This window comes from Cololabis saira, chromosome 2, assembly GCF_033807715.1.
Source record: "Cololabis saira isolate AMF1-May2022 chromosome 2, fColSai1.1, whole genome shotgun sequence".
Lineage (NCBI taxonomy): Eukaryota > Metazoa > Chordata > Actinopteri > Beloniformes > Belonidae > Cololabis > Cololabis saira.
This window is the reverse complement of record NC_084588.1, coordinates 24,221,897-24,242,917: the sequence shown is the minus strand read 5'-3', so window position 1 is coordinate 24,242,917 and position 21,021 is coordinate 24,221,897. Positions and strand designations below refer to the sequence as shown.

At 40.4% G+C, this 21,021-nt stretch overlaps 1 protein-coding gene across 1 annotated transcript in view; it reads right to left on the bottom strand.

Moving 5' to 3' along the window:
- The window catches only part of LOC133460659 (protein diaphanous homolog 3-like), a 198,951-nt gene that overhangs the window by 88,196 nt on the left and 89,734 nt on the right, over positions 1-21,021 (bottom strand). The window contains exons 21-22 of the mRNA XM_061741363.1: positions 12,051-12,290; positions 1,177-1,306 (exon numbers count right to left, since the gene is read on the bottom strand). Coding sequence (XP_061597347.1) covers positions 1,177-1,306; positions 12,051-12,290 — 370 coding nt within the window. The remainder of the gene's footprint in view (positions 1-1,176; positions 1,307-12,050; positions 12,291-21,021) is intronic.

Below are 21,021 nucleotides of genomic sequence, written 5' to 3'. Positions count from 1 at the left end.
TTAATATTAGTATCAAGCAGCAGAGCAGATGACCTGAATGTAGCATAGATCAAGAACTAAAATGATAAAAAAAACATTGTTTACAGAATCAGCAAGCATCTAATCCAAGAATAACCCCCAGAGAGTTACCTAACAAGCAGCGTAGTCACAGTAACATAAAAGATTAAGAATGCTCCCTTTCTATGAAGTCTACTCTGTTTATGCATTACACTCTCCCCAATATGTAACCTCAAATACTCCAAGAGAAGCAAATACGATCAATTGAATATATTATATCTATTGATATTGCTAACCCACTCACATAAACCTGGATTGAAAACATCTATTGATTGATGACAGTGGAGATCTGAGTAAATTGATCATGTTTCATCATTGATAGGGATTATGGGTGGAGAGGAGAAGCGGGTAGGCAAACGGGTGGCAGCGACTCCCTTTTTACTTGTAAGCACTTTGTGCTGCATTTTACTGTCTGACAAGTGCTATATAAATAAAGTTGGACTTGATTTGAATTAAACAATTTATGTGAAACAAGGTTATCTCAAATGAAAAATTCAAATATAGAATCTCGTTATATTCTAAATAGACTCAGTGCAGCCATCATTTTCCAAGGCCTAAAGCAAATTAAAAACAAATGTGAAAAAATCCCATCGCTACTGAAATAAAATGCTAAACAGATAACTGTTTTTTCTCATTCATTAAAAGAGGTTTCATTATGTTCTTCACATAGCTGCAAAAAAGGAAAATAGAACAATATATATATATATATAAATAAACCTGAGTTAAAAAAAAAAAAAGCAAAGAAAAAAAAAGCTGAACATTTCTCAGACCAGTCGGCGCATCCCTGCTGTTAACATCACCGGGGATGTTGATTTGACAAGAAGTGCGTGAAACTCTATGTGCATGTGGGAGAGCTAATGAATCTGACAACAGTGGGAGACCACAAATAACAGAAATATTCACTGTGAGGTATCGCCTCAAAGAAACCAGAAGGCAAACAAGATGAACAAGTAGCAATGTGAGTAGTGGTCTTCACATGCTGGAAAACACTGAGTGTGAGGGGGCACAGCCACGCAGGCGTCTTCCGCCTAAATCCCATCAAATGTGCTTTGAAAAGTAAAAAATAAATAAAAGCAGTGTGTGAAGTTCTGTGTGTGTGTAAATAATAATGTACATTACCTCTGCTTGCTCGATCCACATGTTCCAGATCGTCAACGAACTTGATCACATCTGGAAATTCCTCTTCACATATTTCCGCCAGGAAGTGGAGTAACGTTGACTTTTGGTCTGCCGACTTTGTGTCTTTTAACTATTGGAAAACACACAAACAGGAACGTATGTTTACTCAACGTCTTTCATCTAAATACATTGAGGATTGAGTGGACTAGGCATCAAAAATGCTCTGAATTCGGAGAGGGGGAAGTCAGGAGCTCGCGTTTGTCGTCACTCCCACAGACTAAGATTGCTGCAGATTTGTTCCAAAGATGGTTTCTCTGAAACTTTTATACATCAGTGTATACACACAGTCGGATTAAACTGGAAATGTGGACATCATCACTGTCCGTGTGTGAATGATAGCAGGTTACCCGAGTCCATGTTGCTCGTAGGGACATACAGAAGATCTTACATTGTATAACATTTTAATATGACATCCTTGCATTTCAAAGAAATAACACAAATGCTGATATTGGACTATTATAAAATTATGGTCATTTAGTTATTCATTTTGAGAATGAGTGACACCATTGGTACCCCGCTGAAGTAGCTACAATAGTATTGGCGCTCTTAGATGTATTGTAATCACAACTAGAAAATTTCTGGAAATTTTGATATGGGCATGCCCTACCGCCCATTCGTCCCCTCTCGCTGCTTTGGTTTGGGGCTGTAGTGGTTGTGTTCGGGGTGGTTCTATGTAAGTTTGAGGGGTTTACGGTTGTATTGCATTCATTCCTGTGCTCCCCATAGGGATTAATGGGGTGCGCTTTTTGGCGTCTAGCGTCGCCACGGTAACACTTTTGAAAGAGAAAAGTAATGCGCGTAGTCGCATAATAACATGTGTAATAGTTAGTGCTGTCAAGCGAGAAAAGAAATTGAGATTAAATATTTAAGATCTGTAATTAATGAATAAAATTAATCTCTTATTTAATCTCACCTAAAAAATTGCTGAGAAGAGCCCTCAACTTGAGGTGTTTTCCTTTAAACTCTAAATTACATTATTGTGGCAGATCAAAATATTGATATATAACAAAAAAAAGTGGCTTCATAAATTTTTTTCTTTTTTTTTTTTAAACCAACTTGAAGAGATGCGGCCCTAGCCATTTACATCCACTTGGCAAGAACATTCGCCAGCCTCTCGGTCGCAGACGTGCGCATGCGCGAGGTGCTCTCCTCGAGTTTAGTTTGGTAAAGAGCGTTGCTGTGGCTTGATAAATTGCTAACATCGTTGCTGCTAACGTTAGCTGTGGCTGCGCTCGCAACCAGGTGTTTTGCGTTTATGTGGCTAAACTTGAGCTGCTTCAGTGGTAAGCAAAGTCTTCTCCACAAAGAACACATATCACTCTACCTTTATCAAAGATGCCGTCGGGGCGTTTTAGAAATGTAAATTCCCCATTCACTGGACTGACAACTTTCACATGCTCCTCCATTTTCACCCCCCCAGGCCTGTCCAGCTACAATGGGAGTCTACCAGCGTATGTTCAAAACGCCCAAACGCAGTGACAGCCAATCAGTGTCCACTTCAAGGTGTGACTAACCATTGTTTTCCACCCATAACTCATCCAGAAGCCCACTGCACAAACACAGATCTCATAATAAAGGCAATTCGCAAACGGCAAAAGTAAAGTTAGTGATTAAAAAATAGATTAAGCGATTAAAAAAACATAACGTGCTTAATATGCCTGTAATTAATTAATCGCAATTAATGCGCTAATTTGAGACCCTTAGTAATAATTTAGTAATAACATTTTTTATAAACTAAAATAAAATGCAATAATTCATGAATGTGTGTATAGATGCCTCCAATGCTCCGAAAATGTTTTAATGGAGGAATTTTGCAGTCGTTACATGATGCTTTTCTTTTTTCCCTCCAGTAAACCATGTTGTTGTTGAATTAGAAATAATGTGTTTCTTCTTTTCCCCCTCCCCATTCCTGAATGGATTCCATACTGTTTATGGTTGACTTCTGCAGCAAAGCAAAATCATTTGTTTATTTACTATAAATCAAGTCACATCATCATTGCAATTGAAATTTACATGTTATTGCATGATTTCATATTTTTGTGAAGCCCTAAATGTTTTCTTCCCTCAATATTTTCAAGTGTCTTGTGTCTTGTATCTTTTGTGCTTGTTTTTCACCGTGTAAAAAAAGGTTTGAAAGGAAAAAAACTAAAAGATATTCAAATGCTACGAATGCTGAAGGGATTTCTGCTGGTACTTCTGGTACTTTCTACAATTTGAAGCTGATGATTGAGTACTCCTAACTCCTGCGCGCCCTACAACGCTTTAAGACAACAAAAGCTGACATCGACTTCAGACGGAAGACAAGCTGGATTTGCAGTGATTGTTAATCCTGGAGATGTTTCCATGAAAGAGCATCTCTGTTGATCAGGAACTAAATCGTTAAAGTTTGAGAGAGTTTCCATCCACATCAGGTGCCGAGAGTTCACCTGTGCCATTCCGATGGGAGTGCACCTCGCTTTCAGCTCTGTCAGCACCACTTTGTTGTTTTTTCGGCTCATTTGTTGCCAAACAAAATCAAAATACATCCATGGTGTTCTCTGAAGACTCGGAGTACATCACTCTTTGCTACACTCGACACATTCCAGCAGTTTGTCAACTGCTCCACCAAACAGCAACGTTAGATTTATTCTTGGCAAATGTCTGAGGTGCCGATAGCTCCTCTGAAAGCAGACCACAATCTGGTACTTGGACACTCTGCCTTCACAATCACTGCCATAACAACCTATGGCCAAAAGCACAGTGAGGGTGGAGGCACCACAACCTGAAGAAACTATGCAGGTGGGTTTTAAGGCCATAGATAACAATGGACTCTGTGGACCACGTAAAGATGACACTAATGGCGTGACAGAGTCCGTGACAAAGGACTTTGACCTTTGTGTGAAGGATTCCTTGCCACCAGGAGAAAGAGGTGCCTTCGTCAATAACAAGCTGATCACCAGTGACCTGAAAGAGCTGCTGAACATCCAGAAAAAAAGAAAAAACTTCAAGCAGGGTATGTACAGAAACAACTGAAAGTGAAAGACTGTATTTGACGTGTGTGGTCAGGGATGATGGAGATCACAGGTTTCAAGGGTGAAGAAGATCAGACTGATGGAAGTTTGCACGTACAGTAGGCAATAAGCTGAACATGTGACATTACCTCATCTCAAGCGAGACAGACCTACAGCCCTTAGGTTAGTTATCAGAAAAATGTATATATATTTTCTTGGTGTTTTATGTGAATACCAGCTCAAAAATCCCAACATTACACAATCATGTCATTTCATTTGCGACCGCCTCGGTCCTCCAGTGAGCCGTTCAGATTTGTAAGCTTCTGTGACATCACAGGCCCAAATTAGGGAGGAACAATTGCCTCCATCTTTATCTCCACTCCACATCGTGCTGGTATTTCATCTCTCTGAGGTGGGTAGCGCAAAGACATACACCCCACACAGGAGGAAGTGGAGTTGAGACGCTAACTTCACCAGCTAAAACAGGCCACTATAAACACGGGTATGAAGACACGATTCAAAGGGGGGCTCCCCGTGATTCTTTTACCCAAGAATGTCAAAGAAATAAGGACATCGTTTTAGATTTTGAAAACAAAAGGGCATACTATATTGTCCCTTAACACAAAATCAATGTCTTCTTTCACATCAGGAAACACTGGGAGACCTTCTGCCTAACCTTGCAGCCTCTCTGCTTCTAGCAGGCAGGTGAAGACGAAGAGGTAAGATAAAAAGCTTGTAAAGAGGTTTTAGGTCCAAAGGGTCTCAGCCCCAGGGTTCTCAAGTCTTCCGCAGACGAAATACGTTGGGTTATAGGACCTATTCGCCATTAACCCAAGATGAGAGACGATCCCTGGGTTCCGTGGAAGACATTATACCATGCCTGAAAACTAAATACCCTAATCCACCTGCCATCAAGGACTCCAGACTTAGTTATCCTAATTTCCCACAAAATAAAAGTCTTAAAGGGGACCTATTATGGCATCTAATACCTATTTTAAACAGGCCTTGAATGTCTTAAAAACAAGCTTTTGATTTTTTTTGCTAAATAAATTAGAAATTCAGCCTCTGAGCCATGTCTTTATCATCCCATTCTCTAAACTCCTTCTCTATGAAGGATTCTGAGTGGGCGGGGCTATGATAATGAGGCACTGTGCTGATTGGCTGCCTGAATGACGCGTAGCAGGGGAGGGCACAAAGCATCGCTTGTGTTGGTTTTTACAACCAACAACAGAGCAATTTGCATGTCTAGCTCGAACAGACGCCATCACGATACACCACTACGGAAAAATGGCGGAAGCTCCGGCCGGCGGAGTTAGTTGTGGGCGACCTATGTAAATCAGATCGTAAATCGCTCCCGTCGTTATGTAACGACGGGAGCAGAATCTGAACGGCTCGTAGAAGCCACATCACACTGGACGGCTCATCCGGGCGGCTGTACAGACACTGCAGAATTTGGTTGCTTTCCTCCTTCTCTGAGTTGGCAGGCTGAGGGGAGACCACTTTAAAGCAAGAAAAAACGTGTTTTTCATAATAGGTCCCCTTTAAATAGACTACAACAACATAAGCACCTCTCAGGACTTACTGCACCTTACTTGTCATCATGTGGGTGGAGTTGAAGAGGCCATCATACACCTACATCTATAAGCTCACTGTCCTCTGGACGAGGCAGACAGCACAGCGAGGATCATTGCTCCTTCATTTCTCCACTGCTTTTAACACATTCCAGAATGCACTGCTACGTGGGAACACTTTTGAGAGTCTGAAGGGCTGTGCATCTGAGCAGGTGGACAGCAGGATAGGAACACCGCAGGGGATTGTACTCTCACCCTTTCTTGCCACTGCACACCTCAAACTCCCAAATACAACCCTGGGTACTGTCACTCTCGCAAAAAAGAATCCGATGGCTCTGCGGTAGTGATAGCAAGTTAGTTATCCAACCTGCAGACTGATGCCAACACCACACCTTTTAGGAAATCAACATTTTTGTGGTTACTACCTTAAAAATTAAGCTCCAGGATATGATGCATGTTCATGTGCACATTTACATTCAGAGAGAAACAGGGCAGTTCAAGATGACTGCTGTGCCATCTGTCTCGGTGTGATTACATGATCTGTTTATGACAGAATACTGGCATCACAGATTAACGTAGGAATTAATAAGAAGCATTTAAATAAAGCGTCCAACCATGCAGCTCTATCACTGCAAGGATTGATGTTATCATGAAGCCAGAACAGACGGAGCATGAATTTAATAAAAATCAATGCTCCTCCCCTAAATCATCAAATAAGATTTGATGATAAAATGGGAAAACGCCACATAACACAGCAGTTGCAGGTCTCCTGTCCCACCACTAACTTTAAAACCCATGACTCATACTATTTTAATGGTCAAATATTACAATGGGCCCCTGTGCCCCATGAATGGGGACACTTTGAGCTCTTCCTGGATGACAATTAGGGGTGGGTATTGGGAAGGACCTCACGATACGATACGCATCACGATACTTGAGCCACGATACGATACACATTGCGATATCCCGATTATGCGATATCCCGATTATTATATTCTACATAGTTCACCGAAAAATTTAAAAATGCATTACACATCTTAAAATCCAAGTTGTATATATGTACATCAGATGATAGTGATGGATCTTAAAATCCGAGTTGCACGTTCATCAGATTATAGTGACAATTCATGGGACAAACTGAGTCAAAACAATGTTTTATTATAACTATACAAGCTAAAGTTACAACTTATTTGTATATGTTTTTCATATTATTTACATCATATGAAATTAACATTAAATTTAGTATGAGGTTGCTTTAATTATGTGGCAAATGATAATAAACACAAGAAAGATGGGTACTAAAACCAAGGACAGGCACAGTGATCAGTCAGTATAGATATAAATCCATAAATAAATAAACCTCTGTCCATTATTTTTCATTTTTTAAGGACAGGCAATTGTGTTATATAAAAAATAAATTATAAAATGAAATAAAACGTGAAATAAAACCTGAGCTCAGTGCAGGGCCCTCCCAGGGTTGGTAGAGAGTGGCAATGCCCAGGACTGTCACTTAGGTAGGAGCACTGGGTGATATAATGGGAAAAAAATCGGGGATTAAAAAAAAAAAAAAAAAAAAAAAAAAAAAAGTCGATATTCAAATTTTGAATATCGATATTGAATCGGCTGGAAAAGTATCGCGATATATTGCCATATCAATATTTTTGCCCACCCCTAATGACAATGGTGTATTATTACAAGATACTTTAATTCAATATGCTGGAAAACTTCCCTTAAAGGGACAATTGGACACCAACCAGGTCGCTACGGTCAAATATTGAGGTTTTTTTTATTTCTATAATTTGTGACCTCTAAGTATAAATGAAAATCCTCCTCTGTAGTTTGCTTTTCCACTAAAAAGAGAACACGAGGAGGTGGATTTTCAGATCAGATGTGTACACAGAGCAAGACACAAAAAAAAGCATTCAGATGACTTGTAATATTTTGCTGCAGCTTCAGAATAAAACAACAGATGGTCTTGTCTGCCGGATATTATGACACCAAGGAACATGTGTCTGAGTGTTGACTCTAAGTGCTAAGTGTCGAGAGTGCAAAAGATGATTTTGTCTAACACTCATGCAGCACAATCAATTTCACAATGTGATGACCCCCTGCCCTTACTGGCTCTCTCTCGCCCACACACAACAATTTTTCAATTTCTCTGACAAATTTCCATTGTTGCTCTTTTACAGTGTAATTCCAAGATGTTTCTTGGTTTCCCTGCTGAGCATCCCTCCTGTGGAGCGCGTTGCTGTGTATCTCTAGGTGATGTATTGGTAGACAGCAGTGTACTTAAACCCGCTGGGTTTAATCATGTTTGCATTATCTCCTCTAATCAAACATTCTCATCTCTCCTTTCATTTCTGTTCTTTCTTCTTCTTCTTCTTTTTTTTTTAAGCTTGAAGTGCTGGCACACAAAAGGTCCCTCTCTGAATCTAGATGGATGGTAATCATAGTTGACAATGCAAACATTTCCCTTTTTCCAGCCGGGCTGTGTGCAATTTTCCTGAGCTGTGGAGTGTGCCATAGAATTAAGTTGTCACACTCAGGGGCAGCCATGAAGGTGATGTCTTCCTCTATATATCCTGTCCGTGACATCAGCTCACCGTTGTCAGACGACATATGAGCGTGAAGAGAAAGAAACTGACACCCTGGAACAGTACGGTTCAGGAAAATATAAGGCGTAATTCTTAATAGACCTCTAATGATTGATTACATTATCGTTATACTAATGCATCTAATCAATCATGTATGTATAAATCCACGGATGTCACATTCAATGTTGTTTATATGAACATGAAACTAACAAGGCAAAGAGGTGGCAGTGACAAATGGCTACGGTGGTTGTTACTGTGGAAACTGCAGTGCGTATGGCAACGGCTGTAATTTAACCAGTTGGGGGGGGGGGGGGGGGGTTGTCCGTCCATTCAAAGATGTCTCCCTGTTTCTACCATCACAGGGCTGCAAAAAAAAGAGCTGGATCTTTGTGACACTGAAACTGACACAAACTGTTAATTTTACAGTTTGCACACACAGTATTAGAAAGACAATGTGACCATTCAGACAGGCCTTTAAATACTATTTATATAACTCCATCCAACAATCAGGCTCATTTGTACTTAAAGCAGGGATGTCAGGGATCCGGCCCCGTGGAAAGGGAAAAATAATAATGTAAAAAAAAGAAGAAAAAAATGTATATATAAATTTAAATTTTTTTTTTATAAATCTCCTGAAAACAGCAGCTGAAAGCTGGACTAACCATCTCCACAGACTATTCTGGACAATGGATTGCCTTTCATAACTACCAATAGAAAATGTAGCTTATTGTTGTGTTCATCTGCCGAGAGCGAGGTGCGTCTGCGAGCGGGTGCACGTGCATGTGTATGCGCGTGTCCGAGCGAGGCGCCGCAGCTCAGCGCAACAGGTGAGCGCAATTGGATTAATAACAGCTCGAGCCAGAGACAATGAGATGACACGAGTGCTGACAGAAAGGCAAGGTGATTCCTAGTGATTCCTGTAAAAACCGGTAGCCTCTTTGGTCTTTTTTCCTCTGTCCCACGCGTTTTCTCCAGTGATTCCTAGTGATTCCTGTATCATCTTGCCTTTCTGTCAGCACTCGTGTCATCTTATTGTCTCTGGCTCGAGCTGTTATCAGTCCAATTGCGCTCACCTGTTGCGCTGAGCTGCGGCGCCTTGTTCGGACATGCGCATACACATGCACCCGCTCGCAGACGCACCTCTCGGCAGATCAACACAACACTTATTATTTATTTTTTTTTTTTTTTAAATATTTTTATCCCGGTTTTTTTCCCATTTTTTACCACCCCGTGCTCCTACCTACTGACAGTCCTGGGCATTGCCATCCTCTACCAACCCCGGGAGGGCCCTGCACTGAGCTCAGGTCTCCTCCTTAACCTGAGGAGTGAGCAGGCCGCATCTTTTCACCAGACAGGGTGGGGTTTCTCCGGCCGAACGTAGCGCGTGGAAGGATCACGTTATTCCGGCCGGATCCTCCCCACCCCATCTGGCGCCCCGGTTGGCCAGAGGGGGCATGTATAGCCCAGGACTGTGTGCATGTTTTTGTGAGGGTAGCTCACACTAGCTACCCAGGGGAACACGGGGAGAACATACAAACTCCACACAGAAAGATCCTTTCGCCAACCCCACCCATGGTGTGGGCACTGAAGTCATGGGGGAACTAACACGCACTTCAGCACCCACAGCGTCCCCCGGCGGGAATCGAACCCAGGACCTTCTTGCTGTGAGACCGCTGCACTACCAGCTGCGCCACCGTGCCCCCGACAACACTTATTATTAATGAGTGACTCAGATTCAAACACCATCTGTAATTGTTTAGAGTTGTTTGATGGGAAAAAAGTTTTCTTTAGGAGACTATTTTTGTTAACTGTAAGGGACTCATTTACATTTTAAAAAGTGTTGTATGAGTTGTTAACTCAGTGGTTGACTCAGATTTAAATTTTAAAGAGTGTTGTATGAGTTGTTAACTCAGTGGTTGACTCAGATTTAAATTGTAAAAAGTGTTGTATGAATAATGAAAAAACTGTTTTCTTTGGTAGATTATTATTTTTTTGTTAACTCTGTGAGTGACTCAGACTCATTGTAATTAGAGTAATCTGATTAGAAAAAAAAATCTTTGGTAGGCTATTTTTTTTCTCTACTACATTTGTAATCTTACATTGTGTTACCGGTGTTTTCATGTACCAACACGCAATTATGTTGACTTGAGTTATATTGATATTTGATTGATACCTCTACCTAATATGAGTCTGACATCCCTGACTTAAAGGGATACTTCAGAATCCCGAGCGTCTTCTTCATCCTGAGGCCAGATGGCTGTTCCTGCCACCTGTCTTGTCATTGCTGATTCCATATCTAAGCTGCTCACAAGAGCTCCGATTCCTGCTGACCAGCTGTGGCTCCATAACTGCACATATCAGAATTATGGTTTTGCTCTTTTCTCAGCAGAACTTCATGTCCCACATGGAGAATTTCATGAGCAAAGCGTTTTCAGTGGTGGTGAGATCATGAGAGAATCACGCCATAATCCCATGCAAACCGGTAATATTTACCACCAGGTCTTTTCGTTTTTGCTATAAGATGTACAGTGGGGCAAAAAAGTATTTAGTCAGACACCAGTTGTGCAAGTTCTCCCACTTAAAAAGATAAGAGAGGCCTCTAATTTTCATCACAGGTATATCTCAACTATGAGAGACAAAATGAAAAAAAAAAATCCAGAAAATCTCTGTGACTTTTAAAGAATTTATTTGCAAATTTTAGTGGAAAATAAGTATTTGGTCAATAAAAAAAGTTAATCTCAATACTTTGTTATATACCCTTTGTTGGCAATGACAGAGGTCAAATGTTTTCTGTAAGACTTCACAAGGTTTTCACTCAAAATCTAACGATACATGGCCCCATTCATTCTTTCCCTTACATGGATCAGTCCTGGTCCTTCCCCAAAGCATGATGTTTCCACCCCCATGCTTGACTACATCCCATACAGTGCTTCTACCCTCACAGCTCGTTCCTTGAAATTGTTGTTGTTCCAGTTTTATTTGTTTATTTGTTGTTGTGAATTTATTTTTTCAGAACAAACTTGTAGAGTCTGCAAACTTTTAGAGAAATCGTGGCGTCAGTTTTCTATTCTGAGCAGCAAAATGGGAATCGGGTGTGGCTTGTGTTTGGATGTCTCGATAGAATCAAAGCGACAAAGAAAGCCTTTCTCGTGATAGTGATGATGACCAAATAGAAACATTTGGAAATAAAATTCTTAGTTTAGATTAGTCCGCATATGTGGGAGATAAGAAATTTAAAAATAAAGCTACATTCATGAAAATATTTACGATGCACAACATATACACAGATGTGCTTAATTATAATCTCAGCAGTGTTGTTGAGTATGAAATTTAGTCATAAAGTGGCAATGCAACATCTGTACTGTAAAAGTATTTTAACTCAAGGTTTTGAAATATATAAAATAAAACTGCAGCAATGGGAAGAATTCAGGCATGACAACTTTTCAGTTCAGGTCAGTGAAAATGTTTTTTGTTGCTACAACAGGGGGACCTGCAGACAGAGCTGCAAAATCAGTTCAAAAGAAAAAAAGAAAGTTCACCTCATGAGCTTCATTTATTGAACATGCATCACTCATGGTGAAGTGTTACCACTGGAGGAACAGGTGACTCTACAAAGTATGTAAACAATCAATTGGTTAGGTTTGTATTTCGATCCCTACCTTGCAAAGGGAGCTCAGGTCAAAGCCGTAAGACTGGGCGTTTCGAGAGCCCGCATTCAGGTAATTCCCCAGCAACAGCACAAGCTCCAGTAAGCGGCCGAAAGAGGAGCTCCTCCTGACCTCTTCACACGCGGCATTCACTGCCAGGATATCTGGACGCAGATTGGTCACCTGCTCCTCAAACTGTAATCTGAAGAGAATGTGGCTGAGTCGAGGTCGCAGCCGCTTCAAGCTGCTCATCTGTAAGAAAATTGACATAAAAATTCTGATTAGGAAAAAGTTGTTCTTGTACGGAAACAAGTAAAAAGCAGGACAGGAAAAAAAACAGGGAGAACCAAGTTAAAGGGATGAAGCCAGTCACTTTTTTGCCACTTTCAACATTAAGCCGATCTAATTTCGAGGACATTTATGCAACTAGCATGTTGGAAAGTGTTGCTAGGCAGTAGTAATAGATGCTGGCAGTGATTTGATTTGGGACGCTGGTGTGGTAAGTTAATTCTGGAGTTAGTGTCCATATAGAGCAGGCAGTGGAGGGGGTGGAATATACAATAGGCTGCCTTGGATTACCACTTTCACCCAATTAGGGAAAATTGGAAAATATTGCATTGGGCCCAAGACCTGGCCGCAGCAGTGTTTGTGTACGTGTGTGGGGTAAGAGGGAGGAGTGCAGGTTTCAATTGTCTGTTTCCCACAGCAGCTGGCTGTGTGGTTTCATGTCCTCCATCAAGGCTTTAATTATAGCCACTGTAATCTTATCAAATGACTATTTCAGTGGGTGACTGAATGAGTGTGAGTGTCAGTGTGTTTAGATGGAAGAAGATTACAGAAAAAACAGGGGGAAAAGTAACATCAAAATGAAGGACTGAAGTGAGAAGAAAAAAACAATAATGGTGAAATGAAGCCCTTAGATTGGCTGTATTATGTAATAAGGATAATTTTGCAAAGAGATGATAATCAGAAAAGGTCTTAATAAATCAAAAGCCCCATTCTGTCTTCAGAGTGAAAGTGGGCAGCTGTTGTTCCCAAAAGGGCTACAGATGGCATTGGGATGTTGTATTGACAATATGAGGGGATTAGTTCTAATACCACATAATGAAAAGGACACTGTAAAGTGTAGCTTGTGTCATAATTAAATAAGACGACAGAGTGATGAGAGGGAAAAAAACAGTTCTGCTGATGTAATGTATGTTTCTCGTGAGCTGACGGTCAAGAGAGACATTGCCTTACGTCCCACGTCATATTCTGTTCATTCTGTTTGTCCTACTTGATTTGCAGAGGATGTGAATATTCCATGTACCAAATGACGAGCCTGTTCCCTCTTAATAAGACATGAAATCCCCCCCCAAAATAAGAATTTATAAAGTTCTGCGTTGGTTTTTGTAGTACCGTATATTTCTTTATTTCATGGATCATGCAAACGACCTGCAGTAAAGTGTGCTAAAGGGACTAAACAGTCTCTTTCAGCTTGGCTCAGTGGTGCAGAGATCCACAACAGCAGCTTTTCTTCATCAAGTTTTTATTATTATTTAGATTGGTGGTAGGGATTCTCAATTTTCATATTTTTTGCTCTGTGCTTAATTTACAAATCATGAAGTCCCACAGGCTGTTGGTCTGGCAGTCCAGGTGAGAGAGAAAAGTCTCAGACTGTACAAACAAATATGCAATTCTTGGAGTATTTAGACTAACAGGAGCAACGACACAAGGTTGCTGAATATATGAAATGAGACTGCATCCCAGAGAATGCAAATCTGCAAAACTTGGAGGAAACTGTAAAAGGCTTTAGAGCAAGCTGCTGAAATGAAATGCTATTTATTAAGACCAACTTTTAATAATTAAGCATCACATATTAATTGTTCAACCTGAGCTGGGGAAGGTGCATAGAAACACCTCTTTAAGGGTGACTTTTGCATTTCCGCAGTGAAACGATGCCTAATCTATGTGTCTGTTGGGTGGAATGTGCAGCGTTGCCATCTGACCAAACAACCCAGCACTTCTACTGTATGTGTGCCCCATGAAAAAACATTTTTGAGCAGGAAATGTATTGAAAACAACAATTAAACTGAAATGGGCTATTCATCAGCTGATCAAAAGTTTAAGACCATAGCAGAGAAAAAAACAAAACATAAAACGCCCTCAAAACAGAAATTAAAAGGCTCAAAAAACCCACTCAGTAATGAGTAGTAAATTGTTGTTTTCAACAAATTGCATGCTCAATCTTTTCTTTTCTTGCTCCCATTTCTTCTTTTTGCATTTTAATGCTCTGCTTAGAACCTTCTTAAGATCCAGCAGTGTAAATTCTTGCAATTTCTTAACTGGTCTTAATACTTTGATCAGGAGTTTGTAAGCATAAGAACAAACTAACCCCCTATCAGTGATTGGCTGGAACAATGTTTTCTATGGTTTGAGGAGCAGACTGTTTCTCAGTTCTCAAGAACTCAAGTTGGTTCTTGGGAAGTCCGACATTGTAAGTACGAGTTGGGAGAACGTACTTTGGAGGACGCAAGATAGCTACAAGAATAGCTACTTCTACCTCCTATTTGGCCCCATCTGCCCCTTTGTTTAAAAAATTACATTTATTATCCATCTATGATATTAACATACTCCAATCATGTGCTTTCATTTACAAATGCACTTATCTTGCAAATATGCTTCCAAGTACTTTCAAAGATTTTTTTAAGACCAATTCACAAATTCATAACTATTATACCAGACAATTTGAGGATCTCCATTCTTCATTCAGTCGTACCAATAGCAGTCAGTTCTCCATCAAAGACAGAGGTGCCTCACTCTGGAACTCTCATATACTTATTGCCATATCTTCACTGTCTATTAATAGTTTTAAACAGAGATTGAAGACCAGCCTTATTGATCAAGCGTCTAGAAGTGCTTCCACTTAATGTGGACTCACTTCTGCACGTGCACACCGAGAAATTGTCTGTTTATATCCATCTTTTTGGAACGCTGTTTTTTTTGTTTTTTGTTTTTTGTTCTTGCTATTATTTCAATACAATGTATTGTCCTGGTGAGAACTTTGAATAAGCCCATTTAGGGCTTCCTTTCTCACCTGCACATATTTTCATGCTTTTATGTTCATTTAAACTTTTGTACCGTTTTTTTATGTTGTGCAAATAAACAAATCAAATCAAATCAAAAGATCCCAAGAACGCATCAATCTTTCTGCAGCGTAGTTGTGTTCTTGATGACATCAGATCTGAGCTACCAGGCTAACATTTGAGAAGGGACATATATTGCACCTGCTCAAGTCTTTATAACAAAATGGTTTTGTGTAAGAAATTGCATAAAGTTCTTTAACCCACCTTTGTAGGACTGAAGATTGCAAACCAACTACAACTTTTCTTTCCTAGCAACAGCAGGTAATGCACTTAGTGAAGCTGACTTTTTTATGAATGTATCAAAACGCTTTGATCTAATGACAGAGAGCGAGGAAAATAAGTGCTCCGAGACTTGAAACATGGAGACAACTGATGATGCTCATCTAGCTCCAGAGAGAAACATAATTATGTTGCCGCTGTTTAAATGAACGCCACAGATTGAATTTTACAATTAAATACGGTCTTTTTCTTGTAATAATAGGCATTACGCCTACGCATTACAACACATATATGAATGTTCAAATCATGGGAGAGTGGCAGTTAACGCAAAGAGAAAAGTATCCAATGTTCGTGCTCGCACAACTGCAAATTATAAATGTCATATGGACCTTGAGCTTTTCTGAGGTGAAAGCACACAGCACATAGCACAGCAGCAGCAGAATATATAAGCAGGCCCTGCTCTGCTCTGTACCTTTGTCATAAACAGTATACACAACAACAAAGCATGGCCCCTTTCCCTCCAACAGCGAGATCTCTTTCAGGTGAATACAAAACACAGAAGAAAAGACATAGATTAAAGTATGTTTTGTCAGTGTCTTAGTTTCCTGTAACCGAAATATTCCTCAAATCTGGAGCGCTGCTCATGCATAATTCTGAATAAGCCTCCTTTGCAATGTCTTTAAGAAAACGTTTCAGATGTAATTAGGTGGCAGCGCTGCTCTTAAACGTGCATAAATTAGTCCACAGGTACCCTGTCATTCTTCTTATGCCTTCAAGTGATCGAATTTTAAAAAGCTCAGGATTATGATAATCATATGAAAGCGCTCGGGCTGGCGAGTGTGTGTGAGAGCTTTCATAAAAGGCAGCGAGGAGGAAACACAAGACAAGTTTACATTACCACATTTACGTATTAATCAGGTCTTCTGAAAGAGCGCAAGGATCATTTCTCCTGTTTAACTATTCAAGCAACACTGCACTTCACTTATGCTAAGTTGACAGAGAACAAGTAAAGTATTTAAAGCTCAAATCAGAAAAAGTTGGAGCAATGTTAAAAAAATACAAATTACAAGGGGAAAGCGAACCCAGAGGATTTCTCATGCTTAGTTTGACTTTTATTTTTTTGTCGACGGTAACCCTAACCCAAGATATTTCATTATTTTTCTTGGTCATCCAATTTGTTAATGTAAACCAATTTTGCATTTCCAGCCTGGAACACATTCCAGAAAGTGATTATGTTGACAATTTAGTATGTAATGGTATGTAAAGGGGGAAAAAAAATATTTTAAACAGTTAATGGATTATTATGGGCATGCCAAGTAGTGGCATGACCATATTGCAATCGTCCAGAATGGCCCAAAGGGCAATGCTGCTAGCGTTTCGCTAACATGCTAAAGTCGCAAAAGTCCCACGTCACACCAGCGGGTGTACAGCATGGCCCTGCTCGGATGTGGAAAAAAAAAATCCCCAAAAAATAAAACACACCCAAAAAAATGAGGAAAAACATGAAAATGAAGGCGATATATTAGTATACAGAAAAGGTTTCCCTTTTTTTATTATTATTCCGCACTCTTTTTTCATCCGTTAATACGGCCCGAACCGCAACGTGCACCCATGCATGGCATACATCGTTGGATGCGTCTCCATCGTGCCTCGATGGGCATTACTTTTCTCAGTAATAGGGGTTACCGTGGCAACGCTAGTTGCCAAAAAGCAAAAAAAAAGGCGAAAATTCGAACACTTATTGCTCGGCCGAACTTTATCGTAGAGACATCGTTCAAACTTTCAAACATTCGGCCCGATTGTCCCTAACAGTGCGTACAACCTCATTATGCCAAGTATTACAGTTTTTGCGATATTTACCTTTCAGGTTTTTTTTTATTTCTGTTTAACTTTTGACGCTTGTTGCTAGGCAACAGGTTATCGTAGACACATCGTACAAATGTTCCCTAACTCGGCACGCTGTGGACTTCAACATATTCAAATTTCATGAAGCTGTGATTTAAGGAAATTTTTTGTCAAAATCCAGGCCAAATGTCCCCATTCATTCGGATGGGGTTTTTTACCATGGTGAAAAAAAGACCTATCCGTTAATGTAGGCTGAACCAGAACGTGCACCCATGCATGGCATACATCGTTAGATGCGTCTCCATCGTGCCTCGATGGGCATTACTTTTCTCAGTAATAGGGGTTACCGTGGCAACGCTAGTTGCCAAGAAGCAAAAAAAAAGGCGAAAATTCAGACGCTTATTGCTCGGCCGGACTTTATCGTAGAGACATCGTTCAAACTTTCAAACACTCGGCCCGATTGTCCCTAAAGCACCGTACAACTTCATCATGCTAGTTATTACGGTTTTTGCGATATTTAACTTTCAAATAAAAAAAAAATCCATTTTATTTTGGAGGCTTGTTGCTAGGCAACAGTTTATCGTACATACATCATTACAACATTGACAAACCCGGGACGCTTTGTACTGCAACATATTTTAGTCTCGTCATGCTTGCTATTACGGTTTTTTAGATATTTAACTTTGCTCATTTTGATGCTAACGGAATTTTGGACGCTTGTTGCGCGGCAACGCAATATCGTAGAGACTTGGTTCCAACGTTAAAATACTCGGGTTGCTGTGGACTACAACATACTGAGGTCTCATTACGCTGTCGTTTACAGCTTTTGAGATTTTGAAGCCAAATTGTCCCATTCTATCCTATGGGGCTTGTTACCATGGCAACAAAAACCTATGCATTTGTATGGGGGAGCATGTGAATAAACAATTTGTTAATACTGCCCGAACCGTAATGTGCACCCATGCATGGCATATATCGTTGGATGCGTCTCCATCGTGCCTCAATGCTCATTACTTTTTTCAGTCAAAAAGTGTTACCGTGGCAACGCTAGATGCCAAAAAGCAAAAAAAGTGTTTTTTTTTAACATTTTTTTATTTATTTATTTATTTATTTTTTTTACACACGTTAAACGTGGAATGGGTGCGTCAATGAATCCCCATATTTGCAGGCCAGGCCAATGAGTGTGAAAGGGAATGAGTCGGGGGATCTATTTATTTATTTCGTTTAATTTCACCAGCTCAAAGCAGGTATTACGCCCGGACCACATTTAATGCGACACAACGCTCTGCCGCCGCGGCGTGCACATAAAGTTAGACATGGCGGGTATGTTTGGTTTTAGTAACATCATGCTCAGGCAGTGAGTCTGCAATGGCCCAGACGGGAGACACATGTAGCTCAGTGCTTAACTTTTATTTTGAATCCACTCTTTATTCTTCTAAAGCCTGAAGGTTCCGCCTTAAATCGACACAGAGCCTACGCCGTAGCCTACGGCGTAGGCTCTGCGTTGTTGTAACGCGGAACCATAAATCAGCCTTCACCCGGTACATACATAGGTTCCTCTAAACATCTGTCCCCGCTACAGTTTTAACTAAAAGAAAATGTGCTCCAATACAGCAGGTCTCATAATTTTATTTTGAACACTGCCAAAACTCGTACGTAACTAGAACTTAAAATTTGCTTGACACAAATGAAAGTTAAATTTTAACACGTGGGAAAAACACCTAACCTTTTAAGTGATGTTTGTTATCAGGTGTAATGGCATTTTTAGGTTAGAAATAAGAATATTTCTTGGTAAGATCCTTAGTTATTTGAGTGAAGGCAGTGAATTTGGTCAACTGGTGTAAGTTCAGGGTTTTCACAATAAAATGTAACACTGCATTTGAAACAGCACATTGTGGTAATTCATTAATCTATTATGAAATACGTATTACCAATACACTGAAATGTAGTAGAAATGTAAAAATTTGGTTAGCGCGTCGATAAACGATGTGCGCTCCTAAAATTTCTGATTGTGCCCCTAAAAATTTTCAGTTAGGGGCTACTGTGCTCCTAGTGAAAAAAGTTAGTCTGGAGCCCTGACATGGCATCAATTGTACGGACAAAGTACTGAAAAGCACAACAACGAGCTGCTGGATGACCTCCACTGTGTTGGTGGTAGCTTCGCTTTAGTTGTCGTTGCACTATTATGACGCCACGCTAGGCATTTGGTCTACACGCCGCATGCGCCGTGAGGGTCCGACTTGCAGTGGAAACGAGAAGGTCATCAGCACTTCTGTGAAGGCGGCGTTCACTGAGATCAACATGTGAAGCCTTCACTATGAAATCTTTCACACATCTAGACATTTCTAGAAAAAAATGTAAATAATCCTTCAGCACACATACAGTGCCTTGCGAAAGTATTTGCCCCCCTTGAACTTTGTGACCTTTTGCTACATTTCAGGCTTCAAACATAAAGATATAAAACTGTAATTTTTTGTGAAGAATCAACAACAAGTGGGACACAATCATGAAGTGGAACGAAATTTATTGGATATTTCAAACTTTTTTAACAAATAAAAAACTGAAAAATTGGGTTTGCAAAATTATTCACCCCCCTTAAGTTAATACATTGTAGCGCCACCTTTTGCTGCGATTACAGCTGTAAGTCGCTTGGTGTATGTCTCTACCAGTTTTGCACATCGAGAGACTGAACTTTTTGCCCATTCCTCCTTGCAAAACAGCTCGAGCTCAGTGATTTTGGATGGAGAGCGTTTGTGAACAGCAGTTTTCAGTTCTTTCCACATATTCTCGATTGGATTCAGGTCTGGACTTTGACTTGGCCATTCTAACATCTGGATATGTTTTTTGTGAACCATTCCATTGTAGATTTTGCTTTATGTTTTGGATCATTGTCTTATTGGAAGACAAATCTCCATCCCAGTCTCAGGTCTTTTGCAGACTCCATCAGGTTTTCTTCCAGAATGGTCCTGTATTTGGCTCCATCCATCTTCCCATCAATTTTAACCATCTTCCCTGTCCCTGCTGAAGAAAAGCAGGCCCAAACCATGATGCTGCCACCACCATGTTTGACAGTGGGGATGGTGTTTTGAGGGTGATGAGCTGTGTTGCTTTTACGCCAAACATAACGTCTTGCATTTTTGCCAAAAAGTTCGATTTTGGTCTCATCTGACTAGAGCACCTTCTTCCACATGTTTGGTGTGTCTCCCAGGTGGCTTGTGGCAAACTTTAAACGACACTTTGTATGGATATCTTTAAGAAATGGCTGTCTTCCTGCCACTCTTCCATAAAAAGGCCAGAATTGTGCAGTATACGACTGATTGTTGTCGTTCATCCAGAGTGATCATGGGCCTTTTGGCTGCATCTCTGATCAGTCTTCTCCTTGTATGAGCTGAAAGTGTAGAGGGACAGCCCGGTCTTGGTAGATTTACAGTGGTCTGATACTCCTTCCATTTCGATATTATCGCTTGCACAGTGCTCCTTGGGATGTTTAAAAGCTTGGGAAATATTTCGTATCCAAATCCAGCTTTAAACTTCTCCACAACAGTATCTCAGACCTGCCTGGTGTGTTCCTTGTTCTTCATGATGCTCTCTGCGCTTTAAACGGACCTCTGAGACGATCACGGTGCAGGTGCATTTAGACAGAGACGTGATTACACAGTGGTGGATTCCATTTATCATCATTAGTCATTTAGGTCAACACTGGATCATTCAGAGATCCTCACTGAACTTCTGGACAGAGTTTGCTGCACTGAAAGTAAAGGGGGTGAATAATTTTGCAAACCCAATTTTTCAGT